Consider the following 17,256-nt stretch of genomic DNA (forward strand, 5'->3'; position numbering starts at 1 on the left):
TCTGCGTGTTGGACACAGTGAAACAGACAGAGCGCGTCGCCTTGTGGTGGACAAATTACTGGAGACTTGTGATATACTGTGTGTGCAGGAGACATTCTTAGCTAAACAGGACCTGGAGAAGCTGAATTGCATACACAAAGACTTTTACGGCGCTGGTGAATCCACTACCGACCTTAGCACCAGAATAATTCGGGGAAGGATAGCCGGTGGTGTTGCAATATTATGGCACAAAAAATATGATCAACTGGTTGATGTGATTAGACTAGGTGTGGATTGGGCCATAGGGCTGAAATTTACTTGTGGAGACAAACATTTTATTGTTTTAAACATATACACACCTTATGAATGTCCTCAAAACTAAGACGAATTTCTTAATAGACTGTCTTTTATTATGTCTTTTATGCAAGATAATCTATCCACTTGTTTTTTTATTGTGGGGGATTTAAATGCAGATGTTACAGATAAACATTCTACATTTGCTACGCATTTAATGCAATTCTGTCACAGTAATGCCTTAATTCTTTCTAGTAAGGCACTTTTGCCTAACAACAGTTACACCTATATTAGTGAATCATGGCATACAACTTCCTGGTTAGATCATTGTATCTGTACAGCTGATGCTCATGATTCCATTCTGGGAATTCGTGTCAACTATGACCTTGCCACCACTGACCATATACCATTCTCCTTATGTGTAAACATGAATTGCATACCTTCTGTTTTGCCTGTAGACTATAATATAAGTACAGGAAAAATAGCATGGGATAACTTGACTGAAAAAGATCTATCAGATTATTGCTATCAAACTAATGACATGTTCAGCAATACATACTTACCAAAGGGAGCAATCTCATGCCGTGATATGAATTGTAAAGACCCTCAACATGGTATTGAGTTATGTACTCTGTATGAGAATGTTGTGAAATCCCTCCTTATCTCAAGCAAGCCACTGCATAAAACCATCTTGCATAGCACCAAGCCGGGTTGGAACGACTATGTAAAAGAACATCCTGCACAGGCCAGAAGGGCTCTTAAAGCATGGGCCGATGCAGGTAAACAGAGACATGGCCCCTTGTTTGAATACAAAAAACAAGCAAATGCTAATTTTAAACATTTTTTAAGATTCATAAGGAGACGTGAAAATACTATGAGGTCTGACTCTCTTGCTAGAAAGTTAGGAAATAATAATGTTAAGGACTTTTGGAAAGAAATAAAGAAAGTAAATAACTGTAAAACGTCACTTCCATCTACTATTGATGGTGTTACTGGTGTAAAAGAAATCACTCAGTTATGGAAAGAGCACTACAGTGCGCTGTTTAATTGTGTCAAAAGTGACATTTCTGATATAGGAAGCATTCACAGTAATGAGAATGTGATTGTATCCCCACAAGAAATATATCATATAATTATGACACTGAAAGACAATAAGGCCTGTGGGATGGATAACATATCCACTGAGCATTTGAAAAATGCAAGTAAAAAACTCTGTGCATTACTCTCTATGTGTTTCACTGGCTGTCTAGTACATGGTCTGCTACCTAAATCAATGTTATCTGTCATTCTGGTACCCACTATTAAAGACAAAGCGGGTAAGATTAGCTCCTTGGAGAATTACCGACCCATAGCTTTAGCTAGTAGTTTGTCGAAAGTTTTTGAAAGAGTCCTTCTAAATAGGCTGGAAGAGTTTCTTTTGACCTCTGATAATCAATTCGGTTTTAAACCCAAACATGGTACAGACATGTGTATTTTTGTGCTACAGGAGATTTTAGATTTGTATAATTTGCGCAACACCACAGTATTTATGTGTTTTATTGATGCTTCTAAAGCATTTGATCGCGTGAATCATCAAAAATTGTTCTGCAAGTTAGAAAGCAGAGGTGTACCCAAATATCTAATTAGAATAATAATGTATGCGGATGATTTGGTAATCTTATGCCCATATAGTGCTGGCCTTCAACAATTACTAAGGGTCTGCTCCCAATATGGATGTGATTTTGATGTCAAATATAACGCTAAGAAAAGCAATGTCATGATTGTTAGAAGTAGAGCAGATAAGCATCTGATAACCCCTGACTTCTCTTTATCTGGCATTGTCCTCAATATATGCAATGAAATTAAATATCTGGGACATTACATAACTGATGACCTATCTGATGATCGTGACATTTGTAGGCAGTATTGCATGATATATGCACAGGCTAATATTTTGATCAGAAAGTTTGGTATGTGTTCATCCTCTGTGAAGGTAGCTCTTTTTAAAGTTTTTTGTACTTCATTTTACACAGCCCATCTATGGCGAAGATATAAAAAAAGTAGCCTGCACAAACTTTATGTGGCATACAATGATGGCCTGAGGCTCCTACTCAAAGTGCCTAGATGGAGCAGTGCCAGCCACATGTTTGCACATAACGCTGTTCCCACATGTGCAGCTGCGCTCAGGAATCTCATGTATAAATGTATGTGTAGATTACCCGTGTCATACAATAATATAATAGCAATTTTAGTAAACCCTGTTTTTAGTACAGCGAGATTTTTCTCAAGATTGTGGAAACATTGGCGTCATCATTTATTTGTGGCTCAGTGACTGTCATGTTTCTTTTTTTTTTTTTTTTTTTTTTCTTTTCTTTTTGTTTTACTATGGACCTCTTTTGTGTCTGAAATAAAGATTGATTGATTGATTGATTGATTTCAGGCTGAAACATTGTTTTCCTCTTTGATCGTTCTAAAAGCATTTATTTTCTATTGAAAAGAGAGGAAGTATGTTCTCATATAGAATCACAGAAAAATAGTTTAAGGTGTTTAATACAAATGCCAGGACATGTAATCTTAGACCAATAAATGACATTAACCTGTTTAATCCCAAATTTTTTCTCTGCAAAATAAGTGCATGCATTTCAATCCTTGGACAGCCATAGCATATAATATTTGCTAAATATTACCCTACATTTAATGTTGGCTATGTTAGTGAAAATAGGGTTTATGCTCGGCAGCAATTGTTGCCGGTGAGAAACTAAGTCTAGATTACATAAATATTTACACACTTAAAAATAAGAAAAATAATTACATGCATAACCTATTATAGCCATATGGTTACAAGTGTGTTCAGATCTGTTTTAGATTCATCCAGATTCAGTGCCACACCATGTCTCAATGTGCCAAATTACCTTTAACCTAATTCGGTCATTTCATAAGGGAAGCAAAGTCAAGTTATCATGCACAAATGTGCATCCTGGAGGAAATTCTCGCTGTTCCACCAGGCCGTGAAAAGGGTCGGATCCGCCTCTCCGACTGCAGTGCGCCAGACAAAAGGGGAACAGATTTTCACAGGGGAACAGAAAGTCCTGCATTTAACAGACGTACTCAACATCTGGGGAACAGTGTTTGTCTACAACAGTGGTACTGGAATCGTTTTTGGTTACCAAGGTAGTGCACGACGTTCACACCAATCAAAATTTAACGGACCAATCAAAGGCCGTTTACGATTGGCTCGTTGTCTCATCGCGTTTATAGTCCTTTGGCTTTCCATAGTCAAAGGAGCATCATTCTTCTCCGACCCCCACCCCAATGGAGTACTGCAGTAGGCACAACTTTGCTCGTTAAAAAAAGAGAGAGAAAAATTGCCTTGAACAATTGGAAAACCTTTCATAATAATGAGGGAAATTGTTCATATTCAAGCTGGCCAATGCGGGAACCAAATTGGATCAAAGGTAAGAAAATATATTTGTAAAGTAGAGGCCTAAATTCATGAGGACGCCGACTGCGAAGTTAGATTATTTTGAGGCCAATAAATAAATAAATAAATAATGAACATAATAGCTAAAATGCAATTAATATACGCTGCTGCTCAACCCGTTAGTGTAATATTTTTTCCTCTCTTTCGTTGTAGTTCTGGGAGGTAATAAGTGATGAACATGGCATCGACCAAACCGGTCGATACAACGGAGACAGCGACCTGCAGCTGGAACGGATATGCGTTTATTTCAACGAAGCCTTAGGTTTTATTCATATTTTACTTCCCAAAAGAAGTTATTCAATATCTCAAGAAAGCACTTTAGTACCGTTAAAATCCACTAGTATGCCGTTACATTGCCTAATTTGAATTTAATTTAATGGTTACTAAGCATCTGTTTCAATGACGCACAAAAGTCCAAGCTACGAGTTGCTACAGTAAACGAATTATGACTACAACTGATGTGCTGTAAAGAGTTTTTTATCCACATCTTGCACATTGAAATTAATTTCATATTGTTTTCCACAAATTATTTTTGATCTTTTTGTCCAATTTTACTTTGTCAAGCAGGCAAAGATGTTACTGTGCATAATTTTTATATCCTCTTCCTCTCTCTGCTAGGTGGAAAATATGTCCCTCGTGCCGTGTTGGTTGACTTGGAGCCAGGCACTATGGACGCTGTGAGGTCTGGTCCTTTTGGGCAGGTGTTTAGACCTGACAATTTTGTTTTTGGTATGTATATTACTGGAAGCATTTTGTTTAAGTTTAAAACATTTACTTGACCATATAAAGAGGTATGGCTGAGGTTTCCATGCTAAAACCTGTACCTTAACACATGCAGGTGTGACATCAATCGCCCAACAGCAAACTGCACCTACTGGCTTTTCTAAACATACAGCTGTTCGAAAGAAAACCACCCGATTTTGTTCAAGTTTCGAAAATCTTGGGGAAAAAAACATTTAATTAAATTATGAACTATGATGACAACTAGTCATGGCAATATCATCCCCTCAATCGATTCTTAAACTTTTAATTCAAGACTTGATTGAATTAAAAAAGCTGACTTTTATATTTTTTAATAAAATATATTGACCTCCAACAGGCCAGAGTGGCGCTGGTAATAACTGGGCTAAAGGCCACTACACGGAAGGAGCTGAGCTGGTGGACTCTGTATTGGATGTGACAAGAAAAGAGGCAGAGGGCTGCGACTGCATGCAGGGCTTCCAGCTCACCCACTCCCTGGGAGGAGGCACCGGCTCTGGCATGGGCACACTCCTCATCAGCAAGATCCGGGAGGAGTACCCAGACCGCATCATGAATACTTTCAGTGTTGTGCCATCGCCTAAGGTTTATATCCTGCGTTCACTCGTGTTCAGATATGATGCTTTGCCTCATATCTGCTTCCTTGAAATCTTAAAGTGGGTATTCTTCTCTCCCCATGGCAGGTGTCAGACACTGTGGTGGAGCCCTATAATGCCACCCTCTCTGTCCATCAGCTGGTTGAGAACACTGATGAAACCTTCTGCATTGACAATGAGGCGCTGTATGACATCTGCTTCCGTACATTAAAAATTACCACCCCTACTTACGGTGATCTGAACCACCTGGTCTCGGCCACCATGAGTGGTGTAACCACCTGTCTACGATTCCCTGGTCAGCTGAATGCCGACTTGAGGAAACTGGCTGTCAACATGGTGCCATTTCCCAGACTGCACTTCTTCATGCCAGGCTTTGCCCCCCTGACGAGCCGAGGCAGCCAGCAGTACAGGTACAAATGCTGCCCCCGAACCCACCCTTATTTAATAACAAAGCCCCACTTTTTCTAAAAAAATTCTTTTTACTGAATGTCTGTCTTTTCCAAGGGCCCTGACAGTTCCTGAACTCACCCGGCAGATGTTTGATGCCAAGAACATGATGGCAGCTTGTGATCCACGCCACGGCCGTTACCTCACAGTCGCCGTCATCTTCCGAGGCCGGATGTCCATGAAAGAGGTGGACGAGCAGATGCTGAACGTGCAGAACAAGAATAGCAGCTACTTTGTAGAGTGGATTCCAAACAATGTAAAGACAGCCGTCTGCGACATCCCACCGCGTGGACTCAAGATGTCCTCTACGTTCATCGGAAACAGCACAGCCATTCAGGAGCTCTTCAAGCGCATTTCGGAGCAGTTCACCGCCATGTTCCGCCGCAAGGCTTTCCTTCACTGGTGAGTAAGAATCAGGGAGGCACAGTGGTGTGCTGGTGCGCTGCGTAGATTCTGACGCTGTCATGTCACAGGTACACCGGTGAAGGCATGGACGAGATGGAGTTCACCGAGGCAGAGAGCAACATGAATGACTTGGTGTCGGAATATCAGCAGTACCAGGATGCCACCATAGATGACGATGGAGAGTATCAAGAGGATGAAGAAGATGCCTAAGCCAATGATTTTCAATGAGGGGTCTGCAGCCACCCGGATGGCCTCCAAAGGGTTCTGTGGGGGGCCTCAGAAATCTGGAGGGAAGATGAGGAATAAATGCAAAAACAATGCTTCAACATGTTTTGCACTAGTGCCTACCGTTTTTTCTTATGTGCGTCAGCACAAACGTTAGATGTACCCAAATGTTTAACCACATGGCATTATTTAATATCACAGTTTTACAGGTTGACTTTTTTTTTTAAATCACGGTTAAATTAAGGTAATATTAACTTGTAAATTATAGCAATTCTAGTAAACTAGATCTAATCTATTGATCTAGTAAAATAATAATCTCGACTTCACTTTCGTAAATTTATTGATTTATTATTATTATTATTATTATTATTTTACTTTTACATTTTTTTGTAGCGTGGCCTCCGTCGTAATACTGCACTCACTTTGCATCTCACGTAACTGAACCCATCTTTAGTGGAACCTTAACAGTCCTCATTTGTTGTACCCGGACACTTCATTCGCTTGCACGCCCGTCCTTGACTTCCCACAGAGAGGTGATAGGTAAAACTACCCAGGCGATAGATCACGACAAAAACCTACATAAAGTAGATTAAACATTGTCGTTATGGGGATTGTTCCAGAGGACGGAAAGGTTCTCCCTCCCCCCGGAATCGTTAACAGGAACTCGGTGTGGCTGTCCGGTATTGGCTGGTTTAGCGCGATGCTCAATAACGCTTTCAACCACAGGCCGCCTCTGAAGTCAGGTTAGCATTGTTGTTTCTGTTTTGATCTGCTGAGAAAGTCGACCAGACACTGCGCATTCTGCTTGCATTGTAACATTAACACAATTATGCATTTCGGTTTTTAAACTGTTAATGTCTTGTTTTGTTTTATTGGTGCGTTTTTTCTATGTAAAAGGTGTTGTGATGTCCATGACTCCGAGTCAGTTTGCCTGCCTTGCAGTTAACGGTCACATTATAATTTGAGATCTACAAAATTGTCATTCTGAGAGACAACACTGAAGGTAGTTGCATCCTATTTTATTTTTCAGGTGTTCATCGGCAGTTCCTTTTTGCAACTATTGGCTGGTACATCGGTTATCATCTTACAAAATATGAAAACTACACGTATGCCAGGCTGGACCGAGACATGAATGAGTATGTTAAACTCCACCCTGAAAGATTTGAAACTAAAGGTCAGTAGTTTTGCTTTTCACATTTTAGTCCCTTCTTCATAAGGGTTTGCTTAGAAAACGTGTTATAAAATGCCACTGATGTATCTATGGCATGTTCACTCGTGTTGATATCGTGGTGCCTAAATACAGCTGTCATCAATTCATTACCTTTAAGAATTACACCATGTTTAAAAAAATAATTACAACGCGTGTCAACTACTAAACATTATTTAGGAGTTATAATTCTGATTGAACCTATACGTTAGTTTAAACCACGGCTGCCCATATTTTTGTTCTAATGTTTTGTCTCCATGTCTTTCATCTCACCAGAAAAAAAGACCTTTGCAGAGATTGTCGAGCCGTTCCATCCAATTCGCTGAGTCTCAGTGGGCGCCGGGGGGACAAACAGAAGAATAAAGAGAGGACAGACAGTTTTCTATTAGGCAGCCTGTTTGTGAAATCTGCCATGTATTGTATGAACTATAGAGATGTAAATAAAAACAAACCCTACTAAAATGTGTACTTGTCCTAATGTAGTATTCAGAAAGCCCTGCGATGGACTGTCGACCTGTTCAGGGTGTACGCCGCCTCTCGCCCGTTAACAGCTGGAGATCGGCACCAACAGCCCTCCCAAACACCCACTAGGGATAAGGCTGTATGATAATGGATGGATGGATAGTATTCAGAAATTGACAAGTTTTTTTTGTCTTTATTTACAAATCATAAGTTTCTTTAATGACTCCTAGTTTATTTATTTATTATTTTGGCTGTAATCAAATGAGCTTTTACTGGCTAAGACCATCTTCTAGTTTTAAAGGAAGTTTAACCTGCTGACTCAGGTTTTGTGCTATTTAATATTTCTAAGATTTATAAGACACAACTATTTTATGTGGAGCTGCACCAATCATTCGGCCTAAGATTGGACTTGCCAAATTTGATCGACCTTTATGAGTGACCAACAAGTAAATACTTAAAAATTGGACATCTTCTTTTACATGTTAAGTGCTTTAAAACCAAGAATGAATAAGAACGATTTGAATGATGCAGCTCTAGTTTTAATTTTACAATCAAATAGAATAAACTATGATGAGACAAAGATGTACTGCGTATCTTTCCAGTTATTGTTTCAAAACTGACAATAAATTAAGAGATTAGAAAATTATTGCTATTCCTTATGCCTCAAAAACATCCCTGATGTTTAACAAAAGTGGACTGAGGGAAATATGTCTGGAGATGGAAACAAAGTGGAAACTTTTACCTTGGACACAATACAAAGATCTGGGGGAAGGAAACAGCATTTCACCATTCAAAATGCTAATCACTAATTAATGGCTACATTACTAATTACAAAAACGTATGGCATTATTTTCAGGGCAAATTAGCTACTCTCTACAAGCAAATGAAACACAAGTTGTCAGTTTTGCTCAAGTCCATTTATTCCACATCCACGAAGTTTAAACGTTTACAATAAAACCCTGGAGGTCAATGTCTGCAAACAAATGTTTTGACGTTAATTTGCCAATCCAATTATGTCCAAGTATTTGTCAGTGAGGCTCCGGGTCTCCTTTGTGAGGTCGCTCATCACAGAAAACAGTCCTCTCAGGTGGAAGAGAAATAATGCTTCAGGATCAGCCTCCAGGAAAGGCTCCAGGGTCTTGGTGAATGTGGCGATTTTGGCCTTCTGATCGTCCAGGGGAACCAGGCTGCTCTCCACTGTGTTTCGAATGGCCTTCAGCATCAAGTAGTTGGCGTAGAGATCTCTGCAGGTCTCATCCGCTGCTTCGCAGTCAGAGGGGACGTCTCTCAGCAGGCTTGGCAGGAGGATGGTCTTCTCCATGTCACCGACGGCTGAGCTGTATCGCTTCAGGGTCAGAAGCATGCTGTTTCTGTTGAATTTGGATTCGGCAGACTGCATGATTCAGATGGATGTGGATGGCTGTTCCTGAGCAGTGGTGGCAGACAGCAGGTAGATTTATGCAGTGCAAAGCTGCAGGGAAAAACTGCTTTTTAAACGATGAGCCAAGGTGGGCTGATCAGTGGATCATCCGATATATTTAGGCAACATATGGGTGCTATTTGAAGTCAAACCTTATCTTTGTTTACTTTACACAACTCACAGCCTGATATATTTTTGTGTTTTTAACTGCAAGCACCAAAACGTTCCTCTGTGGAATCATTAACATTCAGACATCATGACAGACAGGCATGATGTCTGAATGACCTCTGAGCATGGGCTAATGAGTTTATATCGACCCAAATTTCAAAACAAATATAACTTTGGTAATAAGGGGTAAAACTAAACTTAAAATATAAGAGGCAAATCCAGGAAACTTCAAGGTCTGTCAGAAGACAAGTGTTTTTAGGTCTGTAGACAGTTTAAGATATGAAGGGTGATTTAATACATTGTACTGTTTAAATGTTCACACACTCCAAAGATGTTGTTATGGAAATCTGCTCTAAATAGTGACAGAAGACTGACAAATAATTTATCATGGAATGTTCAACACAATAATCAGTTACCTTCACCAAAAATAATAATAAAAATGTTATGTAATAGTTGACAGTGGGTCACTAGAGGGAAGCCTGGAGCTCTTTGGCATAAGGTCTTAAAGGGATAGTTCAGGATCTTTTAAAGCGAGGTTGTTTGAAAGGTTATTAATATCTTCTAAGGAATTAACAATAACCCGCAGTTTATAACTGCACTGCATTTTCATTAAATATAAATACAGATAAGTTGATACCAGAAGCTGAAGCCAAGCGGCTAGTCTGAGAGATCAAAACTACACAAACTTATGCAATCTGAAAACATACAATGTCTTAAATGTCCCCACGGTTTACATGAATGCTATTCAATAACCATAATCACATATGCATTAAATTATATAGAAAAACCTGTGTTTGTTTACACAGAAAATGGTGGCTGAAGGCGATGAAAACAGAAAATCAAAAGCATTTTCAGTCAGAGTAACTACCTGTTTGAACAGCAGAGGGATGTGAATTGTAAAATATTACAGCAGCCTAGGGGAAAGTTGTTTTATAGATGTTTACATGTATATTTTAAGTAAGTAATTTGGACCAGAAAGATTTTCCTTTTTCTTCCTCAGTATTTGGCTAACACAGCCCACTGTCCAATAACTGGGCAGTAAGCTATATTACCCTTATCTAAGAATACGACTGGACTGTTCTACATCGAACATTTAAAAAAAAAAAAAAGAAAACTATGATTTATTTTAAAAAGTAACACACTTTTTCAAAACGGGTTTCTTTGAAGGAGCAGCTGGAGGTATTTACCCAGAATATTCATGCAAGACCCAACACAGACATGAATATCACAGGTGGTACACTGCCTCCCACCCAGTTTCCTCTGGAAAAACATGATCAGCTTCTGTGTAATTAATGTAAACATGACAAAGCTTTACAAGTTTATAAAGTAGCATTTTCAAAAGCTGTGAAGCTCTCAGATTTTGAGACAATCTGCTGTGATCTCAGGCCCTCTTTGACGAGCCATCAGCTTCAGTCTGCATGTCCAACAAATCTGGATTTATGACCAAAAATAAATAAATACCAAGATATTATCATCTGTAAATCTAATAACATCTCCTCATACTTTCACTTTATAAATCATTTTAAAATGCATTCACATAGCCATGAACACTATGCCCCTTGTAGACAGAATAATAACACGTCTATATTTCTATTTAAAATTATGCCTATTTCTAATGTTTTATTGTTTCATATTTACAATTACATGTAGCAATACTGTAAACCAAAATAAAATAAGACACTTAGTTATGTCATTTTAGCTTTTGCAGGTTTAAATAAATGTCTTCCACATGTGGATTGCATCTCCGACAATGATTTTGACAAATAAATCTTTCAAAAAGTGAAACAAATATGAAAACAAACACTGTACTATTCATAAAGGCATCATTTTCATATTAATAACATACTGCAACATATTGTAACATCCACAATGTAACCTGTACATACAGAAAACATTCTTTATGCTTGCTGCACCTGTAGGTACTGTTTGCATTTTTAACTTCAACAACCAACAGAAAAAGGTTTTGAATTCAGCAGAACTGTTCAAGATTCAGTTTGATCTCAAGATGTTTGCTTTGAACTGACTAGTTAAAAATGCATAGAATTTACTCCATAATTTGCACAACCTGGAACCACGACTCGAAACTTCCCCAACAGTCACAAGCAAAATCTTTTGCAAAAATGTTTTAATCCTAAATCAAAACCGTAAATAAAGCTCTGCAAGCACAGTCTGAGTAAAAAGTGACATATCAGCCACTTCATTTGTTGCTGGCAGATATTAAGTCCAAATCCTTCAAGGACAGTCTTGCTTTTTTAATTTACAATGCATAACTCAGCAAAAATCCAGTTTGTGGAATCACATCTCAATTCACAGCGTTCCTCCTTTGACCTTTGACTATAATTTCCAAGACTTGTGTGAGATCCATCATTCTTGTGAGCATATCCATGATGTCAGGATGCTCCCTCGCTCCGCTGATGAACTCTTCCAGCGTCAACTCACCTGAGGAAATGAAAATAGAAATGAGAAGTCCATCTTACATATGTATGGGTACTGTGTAGTTAGAAATAATTAGGTTCACTTTCTTTTCAGAAACTTTAAGCCACTTTTGGTTAGAGTAACATCTTCTGAAAAGAGTGCAGCCGATCTATACATTACCCCCGTACCATAGGCAGGTGGACAATTATTATACAAGTCATGGTTTTCCCTGGGAAATTAAAATATTTTTAAAATGCTAACCATTAGGGCCAGGGGTCTCAAACTCCAGTCCTTGAGGGCTGCAGTCCTGCAGTTTTTAGATGTGCCACAGGTACAAAACACTGGAATGAAATGGCTTAATTACCTCCTGCTTGTGTAGATCAGTTCTCCAGAGCCTTGCTAATGACCTAATTATTCTTTTCAGGTGTGGTGCAACAGAGGCACATCTAAAAGTTGCAGGACTGCGGCCCTTGAGGACTGGAGTTTGAGACCCCTGGCACTTAAAAGTATTTTTCTTTCATTAACCATGTTTAATTTAACAACAACTACAGCCTTAAATAAAAATAGAAAAAAATCCAGCAGGTGTTTCAAAATCAGCCTTTGGAGAACCAATTCATTGAAACTAAATACAGTAAGCAGCAGAGAGAATGACCCATTTCTCATCCTTGCGATTGAGAATAGACTAAAACAAAACTCTAAAAGAGGAAGTTATGTCTCTTAACATAAACGTATCTACCAATATATGCAGAAAAATTATATTGCTTTCTTGTTTCATCAAAATATTAAGTATTTGTTTAATATTAGATCATTGTTGAGAATCTAAAAAGCAAAATCACTGCAATACACCTGGTTCACATTTTAGTTTAACTTGCTTTCAGTTTGCAGATTTTAAAGTTTGGACACCACTGGTATCCCAACACATATTTTTGTCTTTGAATGGCCCAATCATAGTCCAGACCTTACTCCATTTCAGAAACTGCTGCAATTTAACATAGCTTGCTTGAGGTATTTTACAAATAAGATTAGATAAAAATTTCCCTTTCTACATGTTCAAAAAAAAAAAAAAATCGTCCACTTCTTGGCTATGCATTACTTTGTTTTGGTCTATCACCTATAATCCCGCTAAGACACAAGCTCAAGCAGTGAAAATACCGTAGTGTGTTACCTTCTCCTTTGATGTCAATTTTCTCATATATAAGAGTCACAATTGTCTCTGGAGGTATCTCGTAACTTCTGGTGATATCTTGAATAGCCTGTTAAGAAAATTTTACAGCAGCTTTTAAAGTTTGCAGTACATTATCAGTTTAGGTTAAAACTGTGACATCTGAATTGAATAAAAAAACAAACTTTGAGCTCTAATAAGTTAAATAATGGTTTTATGTGTCCTTTTAGCCTAAAATACACTTTAAATGAAAGTACATTTCACAATAAATAAATATTGAATTAATGATTAAGTGTACAAGAATCTGTCCTCTCTGGTCTGTTAGTTAGGTAACACCATATTTAGCCCTCTTATGATGTAAGAGATTCTCTGATTAGATGTCATGTCCATTTCAGGATCTGTTAATGGCTTTAAGGATTCCAGAGGCCATGCTCTGCATGTGTTAGAATGTGATTGCTAAATATTTAAGACCAAGCCGTACCTTAAATATAGTTTCCAGCTCATCCTTGTCAATTTTCCCATTTCCGTCTTGATCAAAAAGCTTGAAGTACCACTTTAATTTCTGATTTACTTCTCCCTTCAGCAATAAACTTATAGCTGCGATGTATTCCACAAAGTCTAAATAGCCATCCTGGAAAGAAAAACAAAGACAACATAAGCATCTATTCCTGTGCTGCACATTCATATTTTCTTTAGGTAAAATTTAGAATCAAATTCTTTTGTACTTTATTGAAACAGAAGCCTATTTTATCTATCTTTTAGGTTGTAAATGTTGCTCATATTAAGTCATTGAAGGCAGTTAAGCAGAAATGTATTTTCTTACCCCGTCCATATCAAAGGTATAGAACACCTGGTCCACATAACTGTTGGCCTCTTCTGTCATGCCGTTCATGTCAAGCATTGTCTTCAGCTCAAACAGAGTGATTAGTCCTGAGGGAGATTCCCTCATGAACTTTGTGTACCAGTGATGCATGTCCTCCTCCAAGATATCATCCAGGTTTGAGCTGTAGGAGCCCATCACTCCTTTTTAGGATTGTGATTTTTTGTTTTGGACACAGATCCCACAGAGGAGTGGCGGTGAAACCAATGCTCGGAGAAGATGGCACCTGTGATTTCTGTCTGACTCCCATCGCTGAGTTTACGCTTAATCTTTAAGCCCAAAGGAGAGATAACGCTTTAATTGGATAAGTGCTGAGGCTTCCAAGAACCTCAGGACATTAGGTCAAACACAAAAGCGGAAATAAATGTCATTATCTGGCGTAACGTAATTGCATTGTGGGAGAGAGAGAAAGAGAGAAGAGACTGAGAGAGCGAGAACCTGCCTCCAGTTTGGCAGCGAGATTCAGTGTCTTATTGGTCTAGTCAAAGTCCAGACAAAAAATCTGGTTAACAAACTGAATATTTTGCAAAGAAGAAACAGCAACAAATGCAGTTCCTAGATGCAACTAGATGGAGACTTTCTTGGAGGAATTGCAGAGAGATATTTCTATATAGTATTGTCTCAAGTGGGCTGAATAAAAATGTATTTGAATAAAACAAAGTGTAATTTTCTGCTCTCCTCACAATTATGCATGAGGTCTATCGCTGTAATGTGACAAAAAATCAAAAAGTTCAAAGGTTACAAATACTTTTGAAAAGCATTGAATGAAAAAACATGAACTAAGAGGATGAGGTTGCAATAAGTAACAAAACAATTTATATCAACATAGAACTTTTTGGCAGTTCTATGTGGGTCATAAGCCCTACAGGGGTCATGAAATTTCTGATTAGACATTACTTTATATAATTTTTTTCAAAATTCATATGTCATGACTGACATGTAGTTAAAATCAGACATGAAAAATGTATTTCAGTCAGAAATGCACACATGCTGTAAGCAAAAATCCATTTACTAAGTCAAAAGTTCTGCATGATGTGCAAAAGAAGACAATTTGTTAATGGCAGTGGCATTATTAAACAATCGTGTTTGTATTCAAACTTATATTTAACTATGAAAACAGGAAGTAAAGAAGTCACATGTTATTTGTCCCAGAAGTAATGCACATTTTATATATTTCTAACTCTAGTTTATTATAAAAAGACACAGACAAACATGGGCCCTTGCTCAGGCTCTCCATCAGTTTTAGGGTCCCAGGTTGGTAAGAATTGAAGACCCCTGACTCTACTGTTGAAGAATTCATGGCAGCTTTCAGAGGAACCTCTGCTGTTTGCAATAAGGCTATAAAAGCTCAGTGAGCTCAGCTGAGTAAATCTGGCTTTGGGTGGCTGACAGTTCTCAAAATAGGATTGACAGCCAGAGTCAATGTTGATCTTGCACCGCTGCCAAAGAATTAAATGCATTCATGTCAATAATTCAAGGTGACCTAATTTACTAATCAGCATATTTTTGGCTCTGCATAGGCCTGGGAACGAGCCACTCATTTCATTCAGGTGTGTTGGAGAGTGGATGTGTCTACAAGTAGGAGGATGGTAGCCTTGAACAGGGATAGGGGCACCTCTGATTAATACAGAGAATAATAGTTCTTTAAATTGGTGAATAGCAACTATATTTCTTCAAATATCACTACTATTGTCTTATCACCCTGAGATTTTGTTAATATATGGAAGAACGCTCCAAATGAGCTATTGCATAGCTTTCTGTTTTAAAAGAGACATTATTTCTTTTTGGCAGCAATGGCGCCACTTGGGGAATTTCAGGGGGAACAATGGCCTCTCTTTGTAATAGTCTTCTCAGAGCCTGGCAATCATAGAATAATGTTTTTATGGATTCATTTAAAAGAAAAAGAATGAGTTACAATGTTATTTAAGGTGCACACAAATATACTTTCTATTTTTTTCCTTGATAGTGCCTCTTTTTGAAAGCCAACTATTCTGTTACACAACAAATCTCAAATGATACCTGAATATTTAGGTCAAAAAGTATGGGAGCTAAGAGTATTTTAAACTCCCGTTGTATATTTTATGTAGGATTAAAAAGAGGGTGAAAACACAAACAGTATGTCATATGCAGGAATGCGAGCAAAATTATCTCCACGGTATAAATATATTTCGCTCAAAGTTCTACTGTAGTTGGCGTGCTGGTGAACAGAACATCCACCACTAAAACTACATACCTCCACGTTTCAGTTACATCATCCTTCTGAAAAACAGCCAAATGAAAGGTACACAGAAGCTTTCTAGACAGGTGAGAAATACAATATCTGTCCACAAAGCTGACGAATAGATAGTTGGTCTTGTGTGCAGAGCCAATGTACACATAACAATGTGTACATTGTGTATGATAAAAAATGTTCACATTAATATCAAGGCTGGTCATCATCTTTGTCCAGGCTTCTGATTTTGGCCCACTGTGTATTTGTGTAGGTGTATCCTGTTTTATCTTTCAGTTTTGGTCTCTTACTACAATATTATTGTTACTGGCCCCCATTTGGCCACTCCTTACAAAACATTCTAGGAGTGGTTCTGTTAAGAACCAGCTGCAAAAATACTTACAGTGTCTGAAAAATGGAGGTGGACCAAAAAAAGGCTGGACCTCAATCCTTCATCTTCCACATATCTGAGATGGGATCACAGGGGCAGGATGGAGACTCGGAAAACACTATTCACAACAACATCCTCCAGCTCCTTCTGGGAGTATCTCAAAAATTGGTGGATTGCTCCCTCTGGGTGAGGGTCAGACTTTGCCTTACAATGCTGGATTAGACTGGTTCCATATTTAGTTGATATTGCTTCATCTTCGAAAATTCTAAGAAACATTAATTTTTCCGTCTTGTACTAATCTTGTTTTATCATGACGACTGGAAATATTACAGCAGATTGTTTTAAAATTCTCGTAAATGGCATATTTTATTGCAAGACAAAATCTGTGGTACAGTCTACAGGGGGATTATTAAAGGATACTGTGCTTTTAAAAGCTCCTAAAACCGCAATAAATTTTCCTGGAATGATGTTCAACCAAATGGTTCCACTTCTAAAACGTGACCCTCTGAGATTTAACATGTTAAAGTCTTACTAGAAGAAGAATGAGGATAAGGTTACAAAAACGCGTGCAAACTGATTAACTGAGACGGCTGTGTTTGTTCAGGGCGTTAAACATTTACGAGTTCAATCATAAACTGGAATAACCTTCTCTGCAACCTCATTCAGGGAAAGATATCTAGTCACTGAGAGGTTAAAACAAATAAAAAAAAAAAAACACCCCTGGTGAGGCACACCTGCGCCCTCTGTTGTTCATAAAAAATACCAATACAACAACAA

General features: G+C 38.2%; 4 protein-coding genes across 6 annotated transcripts; 2 read left to right on the plus strand and 2 right to left on the minus strand.

Moving 5' to 3' along the window:
- Positions 1-3,469: 3,469 nt before the first annotated feature.
- LOC114161588 (tubulin beta chain-like) lies at positions 3,470-6,262 on the plus strand. Of its 2 annotated transcripts, XM_028044946.1 has the most exons (7): positions 3,470-3,707; positions 3,887-3,995; positions 4,352-4,462; positions 4,833-5,077; positions 5,176-5,498; positions 5,593-5,937; positions 6,009-6,262. In XM_028044946.1, the coding sequence occupies exons 1-7, from the start codon at positions 3,651-3,653 to the stop codon at positions 6,148-6,150; spliced, it is 1,332 nt and encodes a 443-aa protein (XP_027900747.1). In that variant the 5' UTR covers positions 3,470-3,650; the 3' UTR covers positions 6,151-6,262. The 2 variants fall into 2 exon arrangements, with proteins under 2 accessions (XP_027900747.1, XP_027900748.1); XM_028044947.1 differs by lacking the exon at positions 3,887-3,995.
- Positions 6,263-6,638: 376 nt separating this feature from the next.
- Positions 6,639-7,836, plus strand: ndufc2 (NADH:ubiquinone oxidoreductase subunit C2). 2 transcript variants are annotated; one of them, XM_028044954.1, is made up of 3 exons: positions 6,639-6,908; positions 7,196-7,343; positions 7,649-7,836. In XM_028044954.1, the coding sequence occupies exons 1-3, from the start codon at positions 6,770-6,772 to the stop codon at positions 7,830-7,832; spliced, it is 471 nt and encodes a 156-aa protein (XP_027900755.1). In that variant the 5' UTR covers positions 6,639-6,769; the 3' UTR covers positions 7,833-7,836. The 2 variants fall into 2 exon arrangements, with proteins under 2 accessions (XP_027900755.1, XP_027900756.1); XM_028044955.1 differs by having other exon boundaries at positions 7,196-7,339.
- Positions 7,837-8,732: 896 nt separating this feature from the next.
- Positions 8,733-9,319, minus strand: thrsp (thyroid hormone responsive). The gene has a single exon (XM_028044956.1). The coding sequence runs from the start codon at positions 9,231-9,233 to the stop codon at positions 8,829-8,831; it is 405 nt and encodes a 134-aa protein (XP_027900757.1). The 5' UTR covers positions 9,234-9,319; the 3' UTR covers positions 8,733-8,828.
- A 1,690-nt stretch (positions 9,320-11,009) lies between these two features.
- On the minus strand, positions 11,010-17,141 carry guca1c (guanylate cyclase activator 1C). Its single transcript, XM_028044953.1, has 4 exons — positions 13,823-17,141; positions 13,481-13,630; positions 13,003-13,090; positions 11,010-11,861 (listed from the first exon to the last, which is right to left on the minus strand). Exons 1-4 carry the CDS (start codon positions 14,015-14,017, stop codon positions 11,725-11,727), a joined length of 570 nt encoding a protein of 189 aa, XP_027900754.1. The 5' UTR covers positions 14,018-17,141; the 3' UTR covers positions 11,010-11,724.
- Between the last annotated feature and the right edge of the window lie 115 nt (positions 17,142-17,256).

Source organism: Xiphophorus couchianus, chromosome 18 (genome assembly GCF_001444195.1).
Source record: "Xiphophorus couchianus chromosome 18, X_couchianus-1.0, whole genome shotgun sequence".
In the NCBI taxonomy this organism is placed as follows: Eukaryota; Metazoa; Chordata; class Actinopteri; order Cyprinodontiformes; family Poeciliidae; genus Xiphophorus; species Xiphophorus couchianus.

Bases quoted from the DNA above. Each gene is read 5' to 3' on its own strand.
- guca1c (XM_028044953.1), bottom strand. From the start codon at position 14,017: ATGGGCTCCTACAGCTCAAACCTGGATGATATCTTGGAGGAGGACATG. The intron at 13,631-13,822 runs GTAAGAAAATAC...TTTTCTTTCCAG, and splicing joins ATACCTTTGATATGGACGGG to GATGGCTATTTAGACTTTGT. The intron at 11,862-13,002 runs GTAACACACTAC...TCATTTCCTCAG, and splicing joins AATTGACATCAAAGGAGAAG to GTGAGTTGACGCTGGAAGAG.
- LOC114161588 (XM_028044946.1), top strand. From the start codon at position 3,651: ATGAGGGAAATTGTTCATATTCAAGCTGGCCAATGCGGGAACCAAATT. The intron at 5,499-5,592 runs GTACAAATGCTG...GTCTTTTCCAAG, and splicing joins CGAGGCAGCCAGCAGTACAG to GGCCCTGACAGTTCCTGAAC. The intron at 5,938-6,008 runs GTGAGTAAGAAT...GTCATGTCACAG, and splicing joins CGCAAGGCTTTCCTTCACTG to GTACACCGGTGAAGGCATGG.
- ndufc2 (XM_028044954.1), top strand. From the start codon at position 6,770: ATGGGGATTGTTCCAGAGGACGGAAAGGTTCTCCCTCCCCCCGGAATC. The intron at 6,909-7,195 runs GTTAGCATTGTT...TTTATTTTTCAG, and splicing joins CAGGCCGCCTCTGAAGTCAG to GTGTTCATCGGCAGTTCCTT. The intron at 7,344-7,648 runs GTAGTTTTGCTT...TCATCTCACCAG, and splicing joins AGATTTGAAACTAAAGGTCA to AAAAAAAGACCTTTGCAGAG.
- thrsp (XM_028044956.1), bottom strand. From the start codon at position 9,233: ATGCAGTCTGCCGAATCCAAATTCAACAGAAACAGCATGCTTCTGACC.